Source organism: Onychostoma macrolepis, chromosome 01 (assembly GCF_012432095.1).
Source record: "Onychostoma macrolepis isolate SWU-2019 chromosome 01, ASM1243209v1, whole genome shotgun sequence".
Classification (NCBI taxonomy): Eukaryota; Metazoa; Chordata; class Actinopteri; order Cypriniformes; family Cyprinidae; genus Onychostoma; species Onychostoma macrolepis.
Genome location: NC_081155.1, coordinates 12,214,319 through 12,241,471, shown reverse-complemented (window position 1 = coordinate 12,241,471; position 27,153 = coordinate 12,214,319). Strand labels below are relative to the sequence as shown.

Below are 27,153 nucleotides of genomic sequence, written 5' to 3'. Positions count from 1 at the left end.
TCAAGGAGCTTGGAAGGCCAAGGAGGAGCAGGGAGCTTGGGCGGCCATGGAGGGTCCAGGGACACGAGAGGCCAAGGAGGAGCAGGGAGCTTGGGAGGCCATGGAGGATCCAGGGACACGAGAGGTCTAGGAGGAGCAGGGAGCTTGGGCGCCCAAGCCGGAGCAAGATTCATAGGGGAATAGCCCCCCCCCCCCCCAGCGAGGAGCTGGACGGAACCAGTGGAGACTCTTGAGGGCGCTCTGGAAGCGAGGAGCTGGATGGAACCAGTGGAGACTCTTGAGGGCGCTCTGGCAGCGCAGATACTAGGGGGCGTTCTGGAAGCGCTGAGCTGGACGGAACAAGTGGAGACTCTTGAGGGCGCTCTGGAAGCGAGGAGCTGGATGGAACCAGCGGAGATTATTGAGGGCGCTCTGGCAGCGCTGAGCTGGACGGAACCAGCGGAGATTCTTGAGGCGCTCTGGGCGAGGAGCTGGACGGAACCAGCGGAGATTCTTGAGGGCGCTCTGGCAGCGCGGAGACAGGGAGGCGCCTTCGTGTCGCAGGCACAGGGGGGCGCTCTTGAAGCACGGACTCTTGGATACGCTCTGGAAGCGCGGAGCTAGGGAGGCGCCTTCTTGGCGCAGGCACAGGGGGGCGCTCTTGAAGCGCGGACTGTTGAATGCGCTCGGGCAGCGCGGAGCTAGGAAGGCGCCTTCTTGGCGCAGGCACTGGGTGGCGCTCTTGAAGCGCGGACTCTTGAATGCGCTCGTGCGGCGCGGAGCTATGGAGGCGCCTTCTTGGCGCAGGCACAGGGTGGCGCTCTTGAACTGCGGACTCTTGGATGCGCTCTGGCAGCACGGAGACAGGGAGGCGCCTTCGTGGGGCAGGCACAGGGGAGCTGAACGGGACCAGCGGAGGCATAGGAGAGCTGGACGGGACAAATGAATACATGCTCCTCTGTTGGTCACGGATTATGGAAAGTGAAACTTAAATCTATAGGGGTGGTTGGATTTATTCACGCACGTTACAATATTTATTTAAAGCTTCCTTCTTTTCAGATTCTTATTTGCAGCTTTATCATAATAGACTGTATATTAACTTATTGGGAGAAAACCAGTAGTTCTATGTGAAATCAGACATTTGAGCACCCCCATATAGACAAAATGGCATGATCATAACACCCTGCGAATATTCGACTGTGAGATTGGGAGTCGAATAAGGTTCCTCCTATCGAAGCATTGAATCGTCGACTATTCGGGGTCACACCTATTAAAAAGTATAGACATTTTTATATTTTTTAGAAAATGACTGATCGTTTCTCTAGATAAGTCGACTGGGATCGTGTAGAGCCCTTTGAAGCTGCACTGAAACTGCAGTTTGGACTTTCAACCTGTTGGCTTTCATTGAAGTCCACCATATGGAGAAAAATCCTGGAATGTTTTCCTCAAAAACTTTAATTTCTTTTCGACTGAAGAAAGAAAGACATGAACATCTTGAATGACATAGTGTTGAGTAGATGATCAAGAAATGTTCATTGTGTCAGTGAACTAATCCTTTAAAAGAACTATTATTTTCTTTGTGTGAAGAACATTTTAATCATCTAAGGAAACTTTTTCCACTATAAAGAGCCTTTTGTGGAATGGAAAGGTTCTATGGATGTTAAAGATTCTTCTTGGAACTATCAATGCCAATAATGAACCCTTATTTTTAAGAGTGTAGGATATTCAATGAGAAATGCCATCTGAATTTGACATCTGAATGTGTGAAATTTTTATTGTAGAATTCCTTTCGGAACTTTTCACTGAAAGGTTCTTGAGGGAACCAACAATGGTTCTGTTATGGCATCACTGTGAAAACTTCTCCAAACCAGACTTTATTTCTTCTATTGAATGTAAAACATGTTTTATTTTTTTAAATGTCGGTGAACAAACAGCTTCGGTTCCCATTGACTTCAGTGGAAACCAAAACTGTTTGATCACCAACATTCTTCAAATGATCTTCTTCAGTGTTCACACAAGTCATACAGCCTTGAAACAACATGAGTACATGATGACATAATTTTCATTTTTGGGTGGACTATCGCTTTAATAGGCCTAATTGTTCATACATTTTTCATACAGTATAAAATTAAAATCGCTTTAAATTACCTTGTTAAATTGACAGCCCTACTTAAAACATTTCTTAGCCTCTGCAAACAATTCATCTCTGCCACAGAAAGACACAGGTGCCTGAGCCCCTCGGATCAGAGCCTCCATTTATAGAGACTGCAAGAACCTGCACAAATCGCCTCCAAATTGGGCCATGCGTGACGGATGATCCTGACCCGTATATATGCCACTGTATTCATCGTGTGGGTACACTGTTGTGAAACAACCAATTAGATGCTCCAGAAGCGGCCGGGGAGCGGCGAGAGCACAAGGGTGGGATGGAAGTCGTTGCACAAGAACCTCGTCGTCATTAGCAAAGGAACGAAGCGGCCAGAGCAGTGTCCGGCGTCGTGATCCCGGTGCCCCGGGGTCAGCACATTTGAAGGGGCCCGGATCATTATTTGCCATTTAATGTGTTGCGCTCACCTCCCATGGAGCCGATTGGCTGACCTTACATATATCTAACAGAAATACTGCAGATGCAGCGTGTGACCTCCACCGTGAAGACATTTCCCGTTGCTCTTCTCCATAGGCAGCTTTGGGAATCGAGGTGAAATCATGAAAATGAGCCCCAATTGATGTAAAAATAAAACATCCATAGAGCCACTGCAAATATCACTTGTAAATCGCTTTGTCGCCACTTTCTTTCTGTGTGTATTGGGGGATAAATGTCAGGAGGTTGTGATATTTATTAATATTCTCAACCGCAGCATGTTAAGGCTCTAAGCGACCGTTTATATTGCCTATAGGACACATCAGCCCTCAATAGTAAAGATTTTTAAGCCTTGAAGTAAAGCAACCAGATCTGAATGAATCTCATAAAGTCCGCGTTTTTGTTTCTTTGATGATTTGTTTTGACATTTGAAGGGTTACAACAAGTGTTTTACAACCGCAAATGTAAAATAGGTTATAAAAATATACAAGAAGGAATATACAGTTATTGGCACATTTATATAGTTACTGGTTCATGAAGTGACCCATTTCTCCCTCATATCTAGTATAAGGCTAAATATAGATATAAGCATATATCTATCTATCTATCTAGATAGATAGATAGATAGATAGATAGATAGATAGATAGATAGATAGATAGATAGATAGATAGATAGATAGATAGATAGATAGACCACTATGTTTTTTTGCAAATATCATATGTTAATTTATTTCTTTGTATTTTAGTCATTTTTTATTTATAAACTTACTTATTATTTATATCTTGTGCTTTGTATGTCTTTTTTTTCTTGTATTTGTATTTTAGTTACAAAATAACAAATACAAATAAAACAATGCACAAGATATTTGTAAGTTAATGTGTGTACTGATTATTATTATTGTTGTAAAATAACTAATATATTTTTGTGTTTTTAATGTAAATTCTGTAAATACTATGTGGTAACTGGAAATTTGGCTTTTAAATGCAAACTTTTTATGAAGTTTAGGCATATGCTGTTGTCTAGTTCACGGTTTTCCTGTCTTTTCTACATTATTGCTGTAGATGTTCAGTAGTACACATGTTCTGTTGCTCAGGTGCTTCCCTTACTATGTTTACATACGTCTAAACAGCATGTTGTTCCACTCTGAATCCTGTTTAATAGACGTATCACAGTTCCTCAGAGAGCTGCAGGTGGAACAGGCTGTTTGGATGTATTCGCAAAACAACAGGAAGCACATAAAACAAGACGAAATATAGACGCAAGACGTGTGCTGTGGGCTTGTTTGTGATTTGTGAGGCCTGTTGAAGGATGTTTGCCGATGTTTCCTCCGCAGATTCCTTCTATGATGTGGTCACAGTAGGAGCTCCGGCAGCCCATTCACAAGGCTTCAAGAACGGGGGCTTGCAGAAACTGCTCAGCAAATACGAATCCGAGAAGAAGAGGTCAGTCTCCACATGTTCACACGTGTCTCTTCTGATTACTTTGCTCTGGTGATGGAGAATGATTTTCTGACAGCTGTATATGAATCCACGAAAGCCTCCGTTTGTGCATCAGACACTCACCGGCATCCTTCTGTAGAGATAGAAACTAGAGAAGTTCGCAAAATATGTCATTTCTGTCATTTGCATGGATACGATTTTATACAAGATTAATTTGTCAACATGACACCACCGAGGAGTTTTTTCATTTAATGAGATATTATAAATTCATTCGATCCTTGTCATCCATGTCTGAAACAAAAAATATATTTTGAAGAACATTATTTTGAGACCACAGGCTGTCAAGCGCCAAAGAGCTACGAAAACATCATAAATCTGGTATATATTGATGGCGGCGAGTCTCAATATCCTGCACTGAGGCAAATGAACGTGTAAATTGATTATTTTGCTGTAGAGAAATAAGCTGCGTGAGCTGTAGCACGTTTAGATGTATTTCTAGGGAATTGTACGAAGGTTGCATCATTCGGAAGCTGAACTATAATCCACATAATTTTTATCTTTCTGAAGTTAATGTTTTTGCTTTAGGCCTAAATATTTTCCCTCATTAAGACTCTTTAAATTGATCAATCTGTTAATCCAGTCAAATCCAGTTGGTTTCGATGAATGATGGAGGATTTTTTATTTCACGATTCCTCAAGCTTTGATTCTAGTTGAAAAGCAAGCAGGGAACCCTGATCCGTGAACCCGACAGAGCTGTGATGTTCTGCCACGTCGATGTTGAATGAAGTCTGGATTTACAGTTTATCCATGTTTTCATGTTCATACGCACACTATCGAAGTAGAGAAAACTTACAGCCATATCCTACACAATTACCAACTTTCAGGAAATAAAAACCACATTCTAGAGGGGAATGGTATATTTATTTATTTATTTTCTGGTCTTCGAATCTGATTGGCTGAGAGCCTTTTCCAGCAGTGCAATATTCTAGTGACAACAGCACCCCAACCATTTCACCATTTGTATCACTCCACTTCAAAAATAATTTACTCATGCTTAAATTGATGTTTTTTTAGCTTGTTGCTATATTGTTGCTAGGCTGTTGAATGTTAAGAAAATGTTTTAGGTGTTTTCATGTGTGTGCTACTGTTAAATTTCTAACATGTTGCAATGCAGATTCTAAGGGTGGTGTAGGTGGTTGCTAGGGTGTTGCTAGGTGTTTGTTAAGACGTTCTGAGTGGTTTTCAGTGTGTTGCTATGCGATCATGCAGTGATGTGTTGCTATGTAACCTTTCTGAGTGGTTGCTAGGGTGTTCCTAAGGCATACTGGGTGTTGCTAGGTGGTTGTAAATGTGTTCTGGGTGTTTGTGTGCGTTGCTGTGCAGTTGCTAGGGTGTTGTAATTGATTGTTAACATGTTGCTGTGTGGATTCTGAAGTGTTTATTTAAATTATTTTTTGTAATTATTATAAAAAATACATTAATATTTATAATTAATGAATATTTAATCTTTTAGTAACAGTTTTATTTTCTGATTGTTGTTATTTTATAATGATTTATTTTAATTTTACATTTTTATGATTTAATTAATTATTAGCTTTTCATTAAACTCATAAACCCCTGCCGTTCCTTCACAAACCCCAGTTATGTTTAATGCACTTCCTGTTGTTAATAACAACATTTCTTTTCTTTCTCTTTGTATTTTTATATCAATATGGTACAAGAATATGCTATTTAAATCAATGTTATGAACAAGTTAGATCAGATGTAATCTAAAAGTAGTCAAAAAGTAGTCAGATTACATTACCTAAAATGCGCAATGTAATGATTAAATTACCGACTACAGTTTGTAAGTATTCTACCCAGTACTGTTGGTTGTTAACATGTTGCTATATGGATTCTAAGGTGTGGTTGCTGAGGTGGTTGTTTGGGTGTCCTGGGTGATTGCAAATGTGTTCTGGGTGATGTTATGTGTGTGTGTGTGTGTGTGTGTGTGTGAATATAAAATATATCATAATTTGGGCTAAAATCACTTTGCAAGTCTGAATGTGCAATGATTGTACTGTCATGAAGAATAATATGTGTTCATATTTGCTACAAGTTTAACTCCAAATTGTTGGTGGAATAAACAGTAACAGTGGTCCTGTTGTTTCTCTCTCTAGAGTCCTTAATGACTTTAATAACTTCAGAGTCTTACATTTTCCCAGTTGGATCCTGTTGGCAGGACTCTGGAGTCTCTGACATGTTCATTTCTCTCAAATGAATTCTGACCGTCTCTTTCTGCCTCATTCGTCCATCTCGCACTCCTCCTCCTCCTCCTCCATCTTCTGTTCAGTTTGTCCTCACAGATATGTTTAATTAGAAAGCCTGTGTCTTGACTCTAGCAGCCTGGCAGTCATTGAAGCACTTTGTCTGTCCTTGCTGTCACGCCAAACATTTCAACTACGAGTGTTTTCTATTCTCAGCCGTCTGAAGAAGAAGGAAAAGCATGTCATGTCATCTCAGCCCACTTGTGATTTCCATCAATAAAGAGCTTCACAAGTTTCTCTTATTCAGTTCTATTTTTGTATTTTGTGAATGATCACAGCTGGCTTTTGTGAATGCAGTCGAGTCTTAGGGGGTGATTTTGTCGACGCGAAGCCGGTCGTGTGAATGTGTCCATTTTTTTTTTCTTCATTTGAGATGTTCTTCTCTCAACCCCTCTGAGAACAGACTCATTAAAAACCAAGCAAAGACCAATTATTTTCTTTACAGTGCCTGGGTTTTTATGTTACTGAGCCAGACCGACAGAGGAATACTAGTACAAAGAAATTGAACATCTTTTCAAAAAGTTTCCAGCCTCCAATAGTGGGAAGATTTATCAGCGGAACGCCACTGATACGAGGCAAGGACATTTGCTGTTTCTACCGGAGAGAAATCAATTTCTGAAAGAGCGTTCGTGCTGCACATTAATCCAGCCTGATATGGACCTCATTTTGTTTCGTTTTTCACTTGGCTAATGTTTTACTTCATGCTCAGATTTGCACTTTTTATGCCTCACTAGCTAGCAAGTCCTTCTATAGTTCTTTTTTTAAAAATATAATTCTATTAAATCAGTGCTGTATTAAATTTGTGTATGTTACGACCCTTCCAGGCTGTTGATCATCTAGGGAGTGAGAAGGGGAACATTTTAACAGTTCCTTTTCCTGTCGTTAGTGACCACTGTGTAGCAATTGAGAATAAGACAAAACACGAAACGTCAAGTGAAAACAATAATTTAATTAATATAAAGTAAGATGTACACTAATAATTCAGAATCAAATATTAACCCACAAATGAACAACCCCACACTAAATATACCAAAGGTAAAATTAACACAAGTCACAAATAGGTTCTGAGGGGGAGAACGAAGGGAAAACTGGATCGTGCCAAACAAAAGAAAGTAATATAATCAAAACGAGTCTTACTAAATCATTTCAAACTAATCCTAGACTAAAAAGAAAAGATTAAAGGAAAAGTCTTCAACGTCCATGACGTCGTAACTTCCCTACTCTCACTATCAAAACCAAAAATACAAAATGTGGCACAAACCCCTAACCTAGTGTATCTAGACAAAACAAAATTAACCTAAGTGTGCATTATGTATGTCACGTGACATCCTACCTAATCCCTTCGCCTCCAACCAGGTGAGCTCAACTTTGAAAGTTACTCAAAAGAGTTCCAACCTCCCAACTGAGAAGTTTACAAGGGTAGACCCAAAAAGGCAGGATACACATGACAATACAAAATGCTAGAAACCACAAACTCAGAAACAAAAAGAAACAAGCATACAAAAACAGGTCAGATTCAGAACAGGCAGTCAGTCTCCCGCTTTGCAGCCCCATGTCCCTTAAGTAGCGTGTTCACCAGGTGTAGAGCATCAGGCTGTTTGGAAGAACGCGCCCACACAGCAGATCAGCCAATCACGTCCTCAGGAAGGATTGACAGGTCAGGCAGCCAACCAGCACACGGCCTGTTAAAGGGACAGTGCAAGAGAAAAGAAAAACCCCACACAGAAAACAAGCAATAACCAAAAATACTCAAAACGTCCCAAGGGACGTAACAGTGTATAAAGTTAAAGATGCTTGTAAAAGAGGAAGTTTAAAATGGTTATCATTTACTCTTCCTTATGTCATTCCAAACCTGTGTGACTTTTTCGTCTGTGGATCACAATTGAAGGTGTTTTGAAGATTGCACTAGCTGAACTTTTACTTGCAATTACAATGAATGAGGATGAATGAAGACTTTTATTCTTCAAAGGCCACAAAATCACTAAAAACAATTCAGTAAATTATTTATGTGACTTGTGCACCAAGGTCCAAGTTTACTGAAGTCGTAGCTTTTTGTGAGAAACCGCTAAAATCATGATCCAGATCAGTCCAATTTATGTGTGAATCATTACAACTGGTTTTTGAACTGAATCATTTGATTCATTGGAAAGATCTGATTCAAAAGAATGAATCATTCACATTTCAGCTAAGCAGAGCTGTGACAGACAGAAATTTGGTTTGTTTCTCACACAAAGTTACTTCAAGAGGCTTGGAATATAGTGTACTTTTATGGTGCTTTTAAGTCTATTTCAAGGCTTAAAAGCTCCAGTTCTCATTCATTGTAGTTGCATGGAAAAAAGCAACCAAATGCATTCTTCAAAATGTCTCCTTTTGTGTTCCTCTAAAGAAAAGGTTTTGGAAAGACACAAATGTGAATGAATGAAGACAAAATTTTGATTTTGAGGTGAAATGTACTTCCATTCTTGGTTGTTTTTTTATCTCTTCACTCATAAAAGGAACATTCACACAACATGCGACAATGAATGAACAGTGCAGCAGAACTTATGTGTGAATGATTGCAAGAAACTCTTTGTGTAGTTTAACAGACAATGAGAGATGACCTCTCGAGCACACCCATAATCATACATGCATCCACCCAGACCTTCCTGGAAAGCAACCTTTTAGCATTTTCTTTGATTAGAAGACAAATAATAGGACAGACGCAATTCTTGGCCATTATTAATGAATCACAGGAAAAAGGGTGCTGGGGAAAAAAGGACGCTGAGAGTGAAATGAAAGAGCCATCTGTCTTTTCTTCTGCCTGAAGAGCGAGGCAGGAAAGGCAGCCGGGCAGCGATCGGACCGATCCATCAGGTCAGGGGTGGATGCTCGGCCCGATGTATTATGCAGCTACAATGGCTTTGATTGGCTCGCTGTGTGAGAGCCAATCAATATCCATTTCTCCGGTTCCCTGAGGCCACCTCCAAGCCCAAGCAGTTATTTCTCTTTAACTTCCACGACAGTCCACGAGAATCTTATTTGCCTTTAATTTGAGCGTGTCGGCATGACTAGAATGTTCTGTCATTCAGCAGTCGATTTGCTCGCTGCACAGAGATAATCGTCTCCTTCCAGATGGCATGAATGGGTGCATTTGAGTGTGTGTACTTTGACTACATCCCAGCAACGTTCTCAGAACTTTGGCTAGTGTTCTGGCAAGGTTCTCTCAAAGTTATGAACAAACATTGTTCCAGCCTAGATTATAGAATGTTCATTCAAAGTTTTCAAATCTTGGTAATGTACTTAAAATGTTCACAGAAGAACATAATTTATACATTCATTAAACTTGTTTTCATGAATTCATATAACGTTATTTATATATTCATAGAACAACGATGGATTGTTATTGATTTTTATTCCTGAAACATCGATGGAATATTATTGAAATATTCCTGGAACATCGATGGAACATTATTGATATATTCCTGGAACACCAATGGAACATCAATATATTTTTGTGGAACATTAATGGAACATTATTGATATATTTGTAGAACATCGATAAAACGTCATTGATATTTTTGTGCAACATTGATGGAATGTTATTGATATATTCCTGGAACTTCGATGGAACGTTATTGATATATTCGTAGAACATCAACAGAACATTATTGATATATTCCTGGAACACCAATGGAACAATATTGTTCCTGGAACATCAGTATATTTTTGTGGAACATTAATGGAACATTATTGATATATTTGTAGAACATCGATAAAATGTCATTGATATTTTTGTGCAACATTGATGGAATGTTACTGATATATTCCTGGAACTTCGATGGAACGTTATTGATATATTCGTAGAACATCAACTGAACATTATTGATATATTTGTGGAACTTTGATAGAAAGTTATTGATAAATTTATGGAACATCAATGGAACGTTATTCATATATTTGTGGAACATCAATGGAACAATATTGATATATTTGTGGAACGTTGATAAAACGTTATTGATATATTTGTGCAACATCGATGTAATGTTATTGATGTATTCCTGGAACATCGATGGAACCTTATTGATATATTTCTGGAACATCAATGGAATGTTGTTGATATATTTGTGGAACGTTATTGATATATTCCTGGAACATCGATGAAACGTTATTGATATATTCCTGGAACATTAATGGAATGTTGTTGATATATTCATGGAATGTTATTGATATATTCCTGGAACTTTGATGAAACGTTATTGATATATTCCTGGAACTTCGATGAAACTTTATTGATATATTCCTGGAACTTCGATGAAACGTTATTGATATATTCCTGGAACATTAATGGAATGTTGTTGATATATTCATGGAACATTATTGATATATTCCTGGAACATCGATGAAACGTTATTGATATATTTGTGAAACACCGATGGAATGTTCAGTATTCATGGGACATCGATGAAAAATTATGTAATCATAAAAGATTGGTGGAATGTTATTTATGTAGTCATGGAACATTGGTGGAACGTTGGTGGAATATTGGTAATGTTATTTATATATTCTTGGAACATTTTTCTGAAACTTTTTATTTGGATGTTCATTTTCTAAATGTTGCTACTTGTTTCAGAATGTTCAGAGAACATTCAAATGCAACATTACTGTAATGTTTCAAAAATTGAATACTTCCTTAATGTTTGTATACCCACTTTTTTTTTTTTTTTTGGTATTTTGAATTTGATTAAATTAATTTTCATAGAATGCTCAGAAATAACTTATTCTTAACTTAATGGAAACATTAGCAAAATGTTATTATTTTTGTTTGCTTAGAGGAGTGTTATGAATGTAACGGATAGCTTTCTCCATATTACAAGCTGGGTTCCTGATAAACTGGCACTAAATATCACTAACAAAAGTAGGAGAAGCCACTGAGTATAATCATTTGCATATATAATAAATTACTTGCACCTCAGACAAAACACCATAAATGCGGTCATTGCATTCGGAGGTGGATGCCTGCTGTTTGGGAACGCAGTCGTGTAAGACGGTTCTAGGAGGCAATTATACAGAAATACTTTGCTGACAGACTTTGCTCAGGCATTTCAGAATGACATAACATTTCAGATGCTGTGCAATGAGATCAGTCCGCTGGTTTGACAGGTTTCGCCGTTCCATAGCGCAAATAATTTTTTGATGCACATGGAGGAATTTATCCTATAAATGCATTTCCATCTCCTGTTATTCGCATTAACCCTTTTTTGCACAAGTCAAAATGTACCTCAAGTGAGCGTAAAAACATTTTAGCGAATTAAGGTATTTTCTTTTTCAAAATTTAGGCTTTCCATCACTCGTTTCTGATGTGGTACTTCAGAATTCACATAAAAACAGCATGATGGAAATGTAGCTACAGACTCCCAGCAGCGGATTGTAATGGCTGGCCTGGTGTAAACTCTCATCCTGTGGCATACACATCTCTCTCTCTGCCTTTCTATTTGTATGTTTAATTAGAGATTCACCAGAGACGTGGGCCTGATTGCACTGAAGGGCTTGGCGTTTCCTTTCCTCTCATTAGCATCATTTTTTATTTCCATTGATCATTTGCGAACATCTAGACAGCACATTTACAGATCTTCCTGTGTGTATGGAGGATGTGGTTAATGGTAGTGCTCCTTTGAAATATTTCCTGCTGTTCTGCGGCCAAACGTCCCCCATGCTGTGTGTTTGATGCTTCGCTGTAGATTATTTTAGGCTAGTTATGCACCATTTTGAAGAACACACTATTACTGTAATTTCTAATAGACTCAGGAGTAGACAGTATATTTAATTTAATGACAATTTTTTGAAGATACTTTGACTCTGTAGCTGCCCAAGCTATAAGCTTGGCACAAAAGCAATAAGGTTATCAATACTCTAAAAAATGTGTTAAATTTGATTTATTTGTAATTTACATTTACTAATAAAATTAAACAAAAACATATTTTACTTACATACATAAGAACGATAAACAACTAAATAAATACAGATTTTTTTAACAATCATATACATTTATAAGTATTTTATGTAATTTGTTTGTACAAAAAAATATTACATTCAACACTAACTTAAAAAATCATACAAATCTATTTATATTTTAATATAATATTTATATTTTAATAATAATTTTATATAAAAATATGTTATTTATTTTGTAATCAAATGATAGTATATTCAATTATGTAATATATAAATATTTTAACAGTTGTATTAACAATATTTTAACAATATATTTAAAATAATATCTTATTATATAAACAACAGTGAAAAACAGCACTAAACAGAAGTATATTAATGAAATAATTACAAACATTTTTAAATATTTTTTCTTTTCTGAATATATATATATATATTTTTTTTCCAGAAAATCATTTATTTGTATTAAAAATATTTAGAATTATAATTTCTAATTCTGATGAATTCTGTATGTATATGTGTATGTGTATATATATATATATATAATATTTATATTAAAAACATTTGCAATTATTTAATTAATATACTGCTATTTAGTGCTGCCTTTTTTTTCTTTTTTTTTTATATTAGATAGTATTTTAAAAATATTATATTTTTTGTATAACAACTGACTGGTGATTCATTCTTTTGAACCGGTTCATTGAAATGAACCAGTTGAACAAGCTGACTTGCTCAAATGAATCTGATTACTATGCTAATGCTATTTGCTGTATCTCCCAGTGCTATCTGAGTATTGTCTCTGCCTCAGTTTCAGTTTGCTGTCTGCTTGGAGAGTCTGTAGTGGCAGTCAGGCACTCATGTAAATGAAAATGCAAAAACCTCCACAGGTTGTGTCTGGTGTTTGAGATTGGGAACAGTGGCTGGAGGATTTGATGAATGAGTCAGGTGCTTTTCTCTACTGCTAGTCATCCCGGCACAAATGCTGTTTTCTTGAAGCCGGTTTGATAAAGAAGCTCTTCAGACTAGATCGGCTCTGGCTCTCCTGAGGCGCTCGGCTGACGAGTCATTAGCCGTGGCGCAGGGTCAGTCACAGCCTAATAAACACCACACCCTTTCTGTCTTTCCTTTGCTTGATTTTAGGACACTGCTGATAATGGTTCGTTTCATCAGTATCAGAGATGATCTGCTGCCACAGAACTACTCAATTTAACGTATTGCAGAAAAGTACACAAGTTACTAACTAAAATAGCTCAAAGCAATGAGGATCGCAATAATTTATTAGTTGTTTTTAATGTTTATTTATGCATTTTGAATATTTAAATATTTATTATGCCACCAAAAAGTTAAAATGACACACTGGGAGTGTTACTGCGAGTGATTCAAATTAATCCGTGAATCTATTTTTAAAACAGATCGTTATAATGGACTGTAAAATTAAATCATAAAGATAATCATACAAAATATGATATAATATCATAAGATTACAAAATATATCTAATTTATAATGTATTTATAAATGTATCGTATGTAGTGTTGTCACGGTACCAAAATTTCAGTATTCGGTACCGATACCAGTGAAAATCCACGGTTCTCGGTACCAATTTCGGTACCACATGCTAATTAAAAACACACTATTTTTAATAATAGTCAAACAAAAATAAAATTTACAAAAATCAATGCCATTCTTCATACTTATTTAAATTGTGTTTCAAGTTTTTCCGCAAGTAATAAAAGTATGAAAAACAGTAAACAGTAAAGTTTCACCCAAATTTAATTTGTCTTTTAATTAATGAAATTTAAACATTAAATTTTTTGGGTAAATAAAGGGGATTTACTATTAAAATTAAAATATGGAAGAAATATTGTGTGATTATTTATTTAAAAATATATATATTTTTTTATCAACAGTAGTAATTGTATCACATACATTCTACTAAATCATAGTAATATATTTTTGGCACAATGTCTTTAAGATAAACTTTTATTTTGACGGGTTGCCGTGAATATCTTTAAATTTCTGATATGAAGCTGGTTTTACTCAAATGGAACAGTAGAATACTCGTGAAGGGACTCTCAGAGCAGTTCTGTAGATGTTGTTTATGTATTTATGTCTTCATTGAGACGGTGGATGCTGAAATCACAGCTTCAGTGTTAAAAAAAATAAATAAAAAAAAAACGCGCGTCTCTGCCATTCATTCATTCATTCATTCACACACACAGAGACTCGCAGAACATGCGGGATTCATATCTGAATCGACTTTTGCGGCTTAATATTTACAGATACTAGTCCGTGTCGCGATTTGATTAAAGTGTGACGACCTACTTTTGATTAATTCATCCAAACTTTGACAAATTCCGTGACATTCCGTGCTAAACTGTAAACTCCGTTTTTATAACTGGATTCTGAGATTCCGTCCGCGTTTTCTGCATCGCGGAAATCATAGGTCCGTACGCGTCAAGAACCGGGTTGACCGGGTACTCGGTACCACCGGTACTTACAAAAACCTGGTACCGTGACGTTTTAATTTTTTTTAGTACCGACTTGGTACCGAAGTACCGGGTCTTTTGACAACACTAATCGTATGTATATATAGGCTATATATATTGTTTATATAACATATTAGATAGAATTTTAAAAATATAAAAAAACAATTTTTTTAAATGTGAATGTTTTTGAACCAGTTCTTTGAAATGAACTTACTGAATGAATCAATTTGATTAAAACAAATTGAATTGAAATAAAATTTGTGAACACTCCGGAGTGATGACTATTTATATTTTGAAGTCAGTTTAAATGTCCAAAGGAATTAAATCGCTAAAATAAACCATTCAAATCAATTTTTCTAATCACTGTTGAGTGATAAATGAATCTGTGAATCTATTTTGAATTAATTAATTGAAACAAACTGTCTGAATGAATCAATTCACTAAAACAACCTTTAGAATTTACTTTTTTGAACACTGTTGAGTGATGACTCAAATGATTTGGTAAATCTGTTAAACCAGTTGATTGAAATGAACTGTTCGAATGAACCGAATCACTAAAACAGTGATAAGGAAATCTGTTTTTCCAACTCATTGAAATGAACTGTCTGAATTAACCAATTTGCCAAAAAAAAAACACTCTCATGAACTCATTTGAGTGATGACTCAAACTAATCAACAAAACCTTTTTTAAACCAATTAATAGAATTGATCTATTTAAACAAATCAGTTTGATTTAACCAACCTGGCTTTAATTGTAAGCACTATTCCAAGATGACTCAAATTAACTGGTGAATCAATTTTTATCCTTAGTCTTTTTTAAACGAGCAAATTGATTTTCTAAAACAGACTATTTGTGAATACAATTAACAGATTAATTGAATGAATCAGAGGATCTGCTTCTTTTTCTTTTTTTTACCTAACCATTAAAACTTTGACCAAACTGGTTCAGTCTGCACTAATGATTCTCTGTAATAAATCAGATCACAAAAACACAAACTATGCAGTGTTTGTCAGGCTTTACACAGATACTTGGATAAATGAGAATGTAGTTATTACAAAAGAAGAATCCAAGGCACTTCTTCTGGTCCAAAAAGGTTAAAAAGCCTTCTCAATAAACATTAAAAATGAAAAACTCTGCACACTGATGCATTTCAGCCTTCAGCCTTCCTGAGAGTGAGAATGTAGTTATGTTAGCTAAGTTGTGTCATTATTTTTAGTGAATTGCTGCCCTATATTGACATGAAGCGTCAGTTGGACTTTTTAACCCGGTCTCTGCTGTGTTTTGTTATTGTAGACCTGCTAAATGAGTCCAGTAGCTAGAGTTATTGATGTCCTCTCATATTTTCCTCTGTCCTTTGGTGTGTGTCTCCTCTCTTTAAGCAAGGCCTTTTATTTGCTCGGAGCCGCGGCGGTTAGCGATCCTCCTGGGAGCCAATTATGTGAAGCGATGAGCCTGGTCTCTGTGAGTCTCGGCCAATACGCTGATCTCGGATCAGGACGCTAACACTCCGTCTCTAATCTCCAGCATCACAAACAAACTTACAGACCACAGCGGCTCGTCATTATGAGTTTGCCCTTTTCTCCCTAGCTGTTCAGTGTGGATGCTGCGCCTACAGAAATCTCACCACTGCCATTAAAAGTGGACATGAATTGGATGCTCATGATAGAGCCACTCGTGACCAGAGGCCTTTTCTAACATTCAAGCACTTATCATTCAAGTTTCCACATTTATACTGAGAGAAAACTGGAATTGTTGCATCTTTTGTGGCTGTATAGATGATTGAGTTTAATACACGCACCAGGGCTCTCATCTATGAGTAAATGATGGAGAAATATTGAAATAATGACTTTTTGAATTGGAAATTTGTCATAAATGAAATCCAGATGGGACTAATAAGAGTAAAGTCATTTGCACTCTTTGTATGGCTGAATTTAATTATCATAAAAGCACAATAAGTGTGATTATAATTGAAACGGGGCCTGTGAGTGTGTGCTAGTTTAGAACGGCTTTGCCGATTTATGCTTATAATGTCAAATTAGCCAATTTAGTGTTAATCGTGTTAAATGTAATGGTGTTAAACCTGTTTAATTAATCTAATTTGTTGTAAACACAAAAAACCAACATGCTGTATTAAATCCATGAATTCAGTGTTATGCCAACCTCAAAGGACTCTGACTCTGAAGTTGTTTGTAGCACATGAATGTTCACATTTTATATATGTTATTATTATTTTATATTTTAATAAATAGATATAATAGTGCTTACCATTTACAAGTATGCATCAGTCGTCAGTGTAAAAAAATTAAGTAAAAACATGTAAAAATATTACGTTTCAATAAATCTAAAATATAATAATCGTATAATTAAGTGATGATTTATTTTAATAATTATATTAATATTTTATAAATATTTAAAAATATTAATATTTTAAAATAAATAATATATAACAAATTATATAATACATATATATAATAAATTGATTGTGTAATTAAAAGTGATGAAATATGTGTCATTTATTTTAATAATTACATTAATGTTTAAATATAATTAATATTTTAATATAAATAATACGTAACACATTATATAATATAAATAATACATCTAAAATATTATAATTGTATAATTAAGTGATAGTTATGTATAATTTATCTTAATAATTTTGTTAATATTTATAATTTCATATTAATATTCATATTTTAAAAGTATTAAAATATGAATCATTTTAAAATATATTTACTAATAAGTTTAAATTCTAAAACATATTATTTTATAATTATTACATATAATTATATTACTTAAAATGAATAATATATAACAATATTTAAATCATATTTTATTTACTTTAAATCATATTTAAAAATCGACTTTTTTATTAAAATCGTATTGGCACAAGAATTGAGGCCTGAATTCATGTCTGGCATCGTTCACTTCTAGTCCATTGTCTTGTTTGCAGACAGAGGTCTTCTATACAAACATCCACAGGTTCACAGAGAGGGTAACGCGTCATGAAAAAAACAAACAAATTATGACTTTTTTAGGGCGCAAACTGTGTAAGTGGCCATTGGGAGAAAATGATCTGCTAAAAATGCATGATATGATCCCCTAAAAAAACAGTAATTTCTCCTGGCTGCCAGTGTCTGCAAGCGAGTGCTGTTCACGCAGGGACTGGAATTGGTTCGGCTGGGTTTATTAGATATATTTTGTCAGAGTGTATGTGCTGCACAGAGCTGTAATCACAGCTGTTTGATGATGAGCAAGACGACGCTCTTCATCTCCCTGCTGTTATTAATTCTGTGTCTCTGTTTCTGTTGTTTCTCTGGCTGCTGTATGGCGTCCTCCAGCTACAGCACGGCGTATCAGTGCATTTACTATCCTCCAGAACAAACGGCCAAGGCCCGCGAGATCCTGCGTGTGGTGTCCCAGCTGCAGCCGCACATCTCTGCGCTGGCCGACCAGCTGCTCCAGACGGCCCAGCGGAGCTCTAGCCAGCGTCTCCGAGACGTCCTCAAGAGCCTGGAGGACAAGGTGAGACCTGCAAACGCATTCCATTGATCAGAAGTGACAGGAAAGACAATCTCTTTCAAAAGATTTCTATTTCAAATAAATGCTCTTCTTTTGAACTTCAAAGAAACCTGAAGAAAATGCGTCACGGTTTCCACTAAATGTGAAGTGTTGCAACTGCTTTCAACATTGATAATAATAAGAAATGTATTTTTAATATTTTAATAATATTTCACAGTATCGCTGTTTTTACTAGGGCTGGGTATCGAGTTCGATCCTTTTTAGGCACCGACCGAATTGCCTCGGTACCATCAAGTATCGAAAAACGTCTCGTCGTTCGATACCAAATTTCGATACCTAAGGGGTTAATCTCATCAACGTCAGTGAGCCAATAAGCCTGCGGCACTAGGTGTGTTCGACTAGAAGCGACGTGGCGCAGATCGATCAGTGTTTGACATCCGCGAGAGCAATTCGAAAGAGTACGGAGCAGTCTGCTCTCTGTAGCTCTCATGGTACTGTAATACACCGATCGGTCCGCGTAAAGTTGAACACACCTACTAGTTTACACCGATTACACGTAAAGCTGTAGTGTGAATGTGTCCCAGCCCTCTTAGACGTAAGGCTATGTTTACACTGGTGCGTTTTTGTTTAAAAATGAAAACGATCCTCATCATACTGGCGTTTCCACTGCGTTTCAAGCCAGCTTTCCACTATCTCTGACAAACGACATGCGACAGACCGAAAGTCATTCATTTCCAATGGAGAGTAGTGCGGGAGCTGCGTGGAGTTCCAATCATATGCAGATGTCCGTTTACGACCGAAAGCGCATGTTACGTGACCATTCATGCACACTGTAGCATCATGCTACATAAGACAATAAATAAGATTTATATTCCGCTTTTACTCAAATCTCACTTTAAACCACCATCGAGTGTTTGTAATAACTTCCGCTTGCCAATGTGTGTTTTAGCCATGTAATGTTGCTGAAATATGTTATTACCGCTGAGTCAGAACAGCGATCATGGAAGAGAGAACACAGGCAGCCAGCGCTGGAAGCTGCTAATGCTCATCAGTAAATCAGTGGAAAATGAAATGATGATTCTGTCTGAGCTATGCGTTTTAAAACGAACACTCACTAGTGTAACAGATGTGTAAACTGAAGACTATTTGAGCTTTATTAAAACTATTTCCACTGATTTATTGTGGTTACATTTTGTTCCTTTGTGCAGTGACTTAGGAGATGAGTCTTTGAGTCTGTATAAACATCAACAAGCTGAAAAATAAAACCAAAGTTGTTTTTTTTTAGATAATGTAATTTTGTTAATATTGATTTCATAAAATTGGTATCGAAAAAAGCATCGTTCAAGAACCGGTATCGAAGTCAAGGTATCGGTATCGAAAATTTTGGAACTGTACCCAGCCCTGGTTTTTACTGAGACTTCTTTCAAAAACATGAAAATTTAACAAAAGAAATCATACTGACCCCAAAATCTATATTTATATATGTATGTATTTTTTCTTCTTTCACAATAATTAATTTAATTTAATGTCATTTAATTTAATTATTTTATTTTATTTAAAAAATTCCCCCCAAGATAATAACTAGACGTGAGGTGTAGGTGAGGATCCATTATGAAATTATTATTATTTAATAATTTAATACAATATTAAAAAATAGATAATAATAAATAGATCATGAATTTGTTATTATTATTATTATTATTTTGTTCATTCTTTGATTTGATTTGTTTATTTAGTTATTTATTTATTATACAAAATAGTTTTTAAGGTAATAACTGGATGTGATGTTTAGGTAAAGATTTATTATGGTATTATTAAAAACATCATCAAAAAACACTTGAAATACAACTTTAACCAATGTCCTTGAAATAAACAAACACAGAAATATTTTATTTTATTTAAAAAAAAGAATTCTTTAAGGTAATAACTGGACATGAGGTGTAGGTGAGGATTCATTATAGTATTAATATGACTCATCAAAAATAAATCTTTTTTCAAAAGGCAATTTTAGCCAATGTCCTTAAATATGTTTTTGTTTTATTTATTTATTTAATAGTTTTTTTTTTGTTTTTTTTTTCATTGTAACTGGACATGAGGTGTAGGTGAGTATTCATTATGGTATTACTATGACTCATCAAAAAAAACCCTTGAAAAATCTTTATTCGAGAGGCAATTTTAGCCAATGTCCTTGGATAGCTGAGTCAATCTGGAATTGCATAAAGTTTTAAAGTTAAAGTAAAATTTTAAAGAAAGTATTAATCTTCAAGACGGTGGTTTGGGAGCATAAATGTAAAATGAGGCAGAATAGTGCAGCTGATAATAGTTCTGCAAATGTTCATGCTTTAAGGGCAAATATCTCTGCTAATGAAATACGCTACTGTCACACTCAATTTATCCACATGCACAAGCTGCTGCTGCTGCTTCTGCTGAATCACTGAGAGAACCGATGGCTAGTTCACTAACATTTGCTGTCTGTACCAGACAAAAGTACTGCGCTTGTACTGTGTCAGATGCTAATACCATGGTGCTTTAATATATATCACTGTACTGTATAATACTGTAGCTCTATGACTTAAAAATACTATTACCATGGTACCAAGACTAAAAACCATTACACTAAGCCATTAAAATACATCACTGAAATGAATTACATGCTGAATTGGTACAGCAGTGAATGCACTGTGTTTCTGTAGACAACACCAGATTTCACATCCACAAATGCAGCGTGTGCAAGTCACTAACCGCGTCGTCCGTTCACCCGGACCACCGAGTCTCGGCCTGAAACAGGTCGGTTTGCAAACATGAAGGCTGTTTGACAAACGGCCATGGGTCTGTCATGTTCCCCTCTGCCAAAGCCAACAGAAGCCACCAGGCCGAGTGTCTCGTTTGGAGGCCTTCATGTTTCATGTGTGTAATTAATGAATTACATCTGCTGCCGTCAGTGTGCAATCTGTGACACAGAGATTGTTTCTGCCACAGCGGAATAGCGCCAATCAGCCGCCTTCATTGCTTAATTCTCTCTGCCGCCGCTCTTCACCTCCTTGATTAGCAGTGCGACGGCCGCCGCATGATCACACGCTTCTGCTGATTGAAATCTCCAGCCCTCCGCGACTATTTGTGTGGGTGCGTGTTGATGTTGCGTTAGATTTGTGTACAACACTGCAAGCACACCATCTAGGGCTATGACGTTTTATTTATTATATTTTATTTTATTTTTGTATACAACACTGCAAGCACACCATCTAGGACTGTGACTTTTTATTCATTTAAATTTTTAAATTTTATTTATTAAATTTTATTATTATTTATTTTTTAGCTATCATTGTAAACATTTTAGTTAAAACTTAAAGGGACTTAAAAGTTACAATTGCTGTTCGGACTAATTTTATGTTCTTCTGTATTTATTTAAATATTTATTTATTTATTTATTTAAATATAATATTAACCAAACAGTAATTGTAAAGGAATTAATTCAAAATGTTTTATTTTATTTTATTTTTTTTAACTATCATTTTAACCAAACAGAAGCTGTAACTGTTGGTTCAAAATCTGTTATCACATTACCAAAAAGCAACTGTAAAACCGTTTTTTTTTTTGTTGTTTGTTTGTTTGTTAGTTTTTTTCTAGAGCTATCATGTTGACCAAACAGCAGTTTGTTGATTCAAAATATTTTAGAACATTTATTTATTTATTTATTTATTTTAACAAACAGGAGTTTGAAAGAAATTTATTTTGAAGTTATTTTATTTATAATATAATTTTTTTTATATGTATATTATTTTTTATTTTATTATTTTTCAACTCTTTCAGACTTTTAAACTCTTAATTGTAGGGCATATTTCTCTAAATTAACAGATGTAAGAATGGTATTTAATAATTTTCATTTATATATATATATATATATATATATATATACACATATATACACACATGTATATAAAGTATACCAATATAATAGTATATAGTAAATTAGTGCAAATAAATGAAAATAAAATAAAAGTAAAATGGGTTGCCATGGGGTTTTACTGTTTATTTTCTGCCCGTGTGGCGGTGAGGGGGCAGCAGAGAGAGTCTGGGTATCTGAGGTCTGGATGAATATAAATCAAAACAGCTGTAAGTGTTGAGTGTGTTCACGTCTGAGAATGAACGGCTGGATCCATTTCCTGCTCTCAGGAATGTGTGTTTTGGTAATGACACAGAACATTGAGATCCTGACGCGTGATGAGGCATCACTCACACGCTGACAATGAGAAATTGTCCCGCAGGAATGGCACCTTGCTGCCAGGAACTCAGCGTGAGAAGAGCGTGTATTCGACCGGGCTTGTTAAAATGCCATTGAGTGTAAAAATAGCTCCTAAAGCTGCATTAAAAATACCGGCATTTCAGTCAGATGGGAATCCAAACAGAAGAGACGTGGAGAAGCTCACTGCTGAAGAGTTTGATGAATTGTGGGATGTGATCATCATTTCTAAAACAATGAGAAAAGGTCACGGCAGCGCTGATTTGGTGAGCTGCAAACGTCCCATCCACTGATATCAAAGTAACAGCAGCATCTGCTCAATTGACTCTGAAATACAAGGAGACTGAGTAAAGCTTACTGGTGATGGATGAAAAGATAAGTGAGGCCTAACCAGGTTGTGAATTTGTTTCTTTTCTATTTTTTAAGCACTGCCACAGTTATTTGCACCCCAGTAGTGCCAGTGGAGTCAGAAAAACTGTAAAATAAATCTTGTCAGAGACAGTTGTGCACCTAATTATATAAAAATAAATAAATAAATAAAATTAACTGTATAGCACTAAAACATTTTTAATCAGCTTAGTTTACATATTTATTTTATTTTGTTAGAGATTGTAATATTAACCAAACAACAACAATTGTAAATTGTTATATAAATATATATTGTAAATATATATATATATATATTTGATTTGATTTTTTATAGTTGTCCATTAACCAAAAAGCTACTGTAAAGAAATTAATTTAAAATGTTTTTTTTTTATTATTGTGATTTTGATCAAACTGCAGTTTATTGATTTAAAATATTTTAGAACTATTTATTTATTTATAGAGCTATCATGTTAACCAAACAGCAATTACATTTTTTATTTTATTTATTTCACAAATAGTGCTAAGGATGTTTGTCTCATATTGATTTCATTTATGAATAAATTTGACATTAAAAAATCTTTTCTCAGATCAGGTTTATCATGATTTATTCATCAGACTCACGATGAGGTTTTCACTGTGAAATCAGACTTTTGGACGTTGCCTACTTTGAGAGTTTCTCCAAACATACAAAAGTATACATATGTACAAGTACCTACGAATATGAATGTGCTAGTCCTGCTCTTTCTGTTTCTCTTGCAGTCTTTTCAATATTCGCACGACTCTGTAGATTAATTGAATCGTATGTTGTTGTTTCAGAAGAACCCGCGTGTCTTTTGTGTCTCTCTAATTCTTCTCGCTCTTTCTTCTGCGTTTCTATCGAATATTCCATCGCTGTCTGCTTATTAGTTTTCTGATGCGCGTCTCGTCCCGTCCCTTTAATCTTCATCACGCGCTCTCATGCTGCTCTGTACTTTAATGAAATGTTGGTTATTAAATGCTGGCTCTTCTCTGTGTGTCTGCAGACGGAGCAGTTTGTTCACGCTCTGAAGGATGAGTTGGTGAAGAGTGCTCTCCTGGCGCTGCATGCCGCCCGTCCCGGATACGTCAGCAAGAGTCAGAGCTCCACTCCGTCCAGCCCTGCCCCGGCCGTGGCCGATCCGCACCCCAGTGTTGCTCAGGAGCCACACAGCATCTGCAACAACGTGGACGGCTCCCAGACGCCGCCGAAAGAAAGCCGAGCGTCGCCCGTCCGCTCCAAGTCCATCCCACACCACAAAGAGTACGACGAGGAGGAATGGGCAAGTGCTTCACTTCATGCAAATCATGCATCATTGGGAGTAGGGATGCATTATATTGAATCCTTTCCTGATATCCAATATGCCAATATTCTTCAACTCATTATGGTGGAAAGCCAACAGTGTTGGGGAAAGTTACTTTTAAAAGTTACGCATTACTCTTTCAAAAAAAGTAACTGATTATGTTACTTTGTTACTTTTTATAAAAAGTAATGCATTTTGTTACTTTTGTCGCCTGGGCTGAGCTTGCTTATTTATTTTTAATAACATAAAAACAAAAGTTATATTTTTTGGCAACTTTAAAGGCCCTTTCACACCAAGAGTGAAATGAATAAGCCTCAGGCCGAAGGAAGTGCCTCTGAAACTCACTCCCGATTTCTCTTAACACGCGGACATCAGAGGTGTCAGTGAATAAATGGGAAAACAAAGTATCTTCCCTATTGAAAAATAAATATACTAAAATGTATTTGAAATATTGTGATAAGTATACTACAAACACATTTGCATATTTATGTGCTTAATCAAAATACCCTGCAATTATACTTTTAGTAAACTAAACTGGTATACTTAAAGTCTGCTAAACTGGAACAACTAATTTTGTGCTTAATGCACTATAATTGTGCGGAAGCAGTGCTGAAGTCCAACTAAAGATATACTGACGTATATTTGATTGTGCTGAAGTGGAACTATTACATGTATACTTCAGGTACACTTTAAATATCTTGCATTTAAAGACCGATATTATTCAAAGATCATACAATCCTCATCAATAGTAACATTTAAACACATTTTTGGCTTAATATTGAGAAATATGCATTGTGCACAAGTAGTGCTCCCAGTAAAGTTTAATTAATCTTTTTATATCAGTAATTCTCAAGCGATATGTCAGTAAATATGATAATAGATTTAATCTATACTTATTATGAAATTACTAGGGATGTGTTACTTATTTTAAAAAGCAGCTAAGAGATGTCATACTTTAAAAGCAATGTGTTACTTTACTAGTTACTTGGAAAATGTAATCTGATTATATAACTCGCATTACTTATAATGCATTAGCCCTAACACTGATAGGCAATGCCCATACCCATCTACCTGATACCTGTGCGGAGATTACAAGTAAATTATTTTTAATTTTGGTTAATTTTGAGAATTTTTATAATGAGAGTAGCTTGAGAGGTTTGTCTCTTTTTTCCAGACAGATGCAGTAACTTTAGCATTTGAGAAGCTGACGAATAAAAACCGTATGTGTTCTAAAATCGGCTCAAAATATCAAAAATGTTAGATATCCTCACACTGGATGGATTCATGGTCTGAAACTAAAAAAAAAAAATTAAAAACTCTGTGACAATCATACCATAAGTGATTTCTATGAAATCTGTCAACTCAAATCTGCAGATTGACTCTTACTTTCAACAACTAGCATTAACTTCTCCCGATTGTAAACTGGGCAAAAATCTGGGCAAAAGTCAGGTAGTGTATTCCAGCCTTTAGTTTTTCAGCCTCTCTGCTATGGAAGCCCACCACTGAATAAATGAAAAAGGTATTTGTGACTTTTTATCTCACAATTTGGTCTGTTTTCTCTGCAGTTGTGTGTTTATATGTTCATATCTTGCAATTCTGACTTTATTTCTCACAGTTGCAAGTTTATATCTTGCATTTCTGACTTCTTTTCTCAGAATTGTAAGCTATAAACACAAAAGTTGTTTGTTATAAAGTCAGAATTATGGGATATAAACACAATTGTGAGAAATCATTTCAAAATTGCGAGATACAAACTCACCTTTCTATTTCATTCTCACGGTTGCATGTTTATCTTGCAATTCAGACTTTTTGTCTCACAGTTGTGAGTTTATATCTTTCAATTCTGACTTTTCACAGAATTGTGAGACATAAACCTGCAATTGCCTTTAACAAAGTCAAAATTGCGAAATAAAAATGTAACAACTGTAAGACAAAAAAATTCAAAATGGCAAGATATAAACTCGCAACCTCAAGACAAAAAGTCTGAATTGTGAGGAAAATTATCTTTATTTTTTTTTTTTATTCTGTGGCTGAAACGGCCTTCCATACTTGTGCTGCTTGTGTCTGCAGCTCTTCAGAGAGTCTGACAGTGCTTGAGCTCAGATATATTTGATAGGATCTTGAGAGGTTCAGTCATGCCACAGGACCAGAGGCCAGACAGGGATCAGGTTAGCAACCGAGCCAGTGACATCAGCACACATGGCAACCGCTATTAGCATCTGAAAGCTTTACCACACATACTGAAGGATGACCACAAACTCAAATCACATACTAAGAGTGTGTTGTGTTTGTTTAATCAATGGTGCTGTGAAACGTGGATGTGAAGTTGTGGTGTCTGCCTCCTGTAATTGCCTTCAAGAGAGAGAGAGTGTGTGTGTGTGTGTGTCATAACCGTGGCTAACAGAAGAGGATTAGAGGCCAAGATAAGACAAGCATCTCTAATCAATGGCAAAATAACTTGCGTGCCCTTGAGCGCCACTCACAGGAGGGAAGGAGAAGCCATGCCTTACGTTTGCTCTACATTAAGATGATGAATTTTCTCAATGTTCATAGCAGAAGTATGTTGTCATTTTTCCTGTCAGAATGTTTTATGTTCATGTCATTTTTTTTATTGTCAGCCAATAGAAGTGCTGCTTTTACCAATTTGCATAAATGTCATAGGAGTAACCAGTAAGTGCTTAATTAAATATTATGAGAAGTTGTTTTATTGTCTCTCTCCATAAAAAGGTACAATAAAATAGAAAGAGCAAAAACACTCTCTTTCGAGGATATTTTACTTTTAAAGTCTCAAACGTGCTCGTTTGTTTTCCTCCTGCTTTGGCTTTAAATGCAATGCATGGGGAGACCATCTAAAAAATGTTAACCAACAACATCAGCATATTAAACCAGAGCTGAAGTTGAACTGTATGTGACAGTTGGAGTGGTTGTGGTCTGCGGTATGCTTGTGTTTGTGTGTGTGTGTGTGTGTGTGTGTGTGTGTG

General features: G+C 35.9%; 1 protein-coding gene across 5 annotated transcripts in view; it reads left to right on the top strand.

Moving 5' to 3' along the window:
- The window catches only part of inpp4b (inositol polyphosphate-4-phosphatase type II B), a 195,730-nt gene that overhangs the window by 131,790 nt on the left and 36,787 nt on the right, over positions 1 to 27,153 (top strand). For all 5 annotated transcript variants that reach the window (XM_058785577.1, XM_058785660.1, XM_058785500.1 and 2 more), the window contains 3 exons: positions 3,895 to 4,003; positions 18,064 to 18,247; positions 23,876 to 24,151. In XM_058785577.1, coding sequence (XP_058641560.1) covers positions 3,895 to 4,003; positions 18,064 to 18,247; positions 23,876 to 24,151 — 569 coding nt within the window. The remainder of the gene's footprint in view (positions 1 to 3,894; positions 4,004 to 18,063; positions 18,248 to 23,875; positions 24,152 to 27,153) is intronic.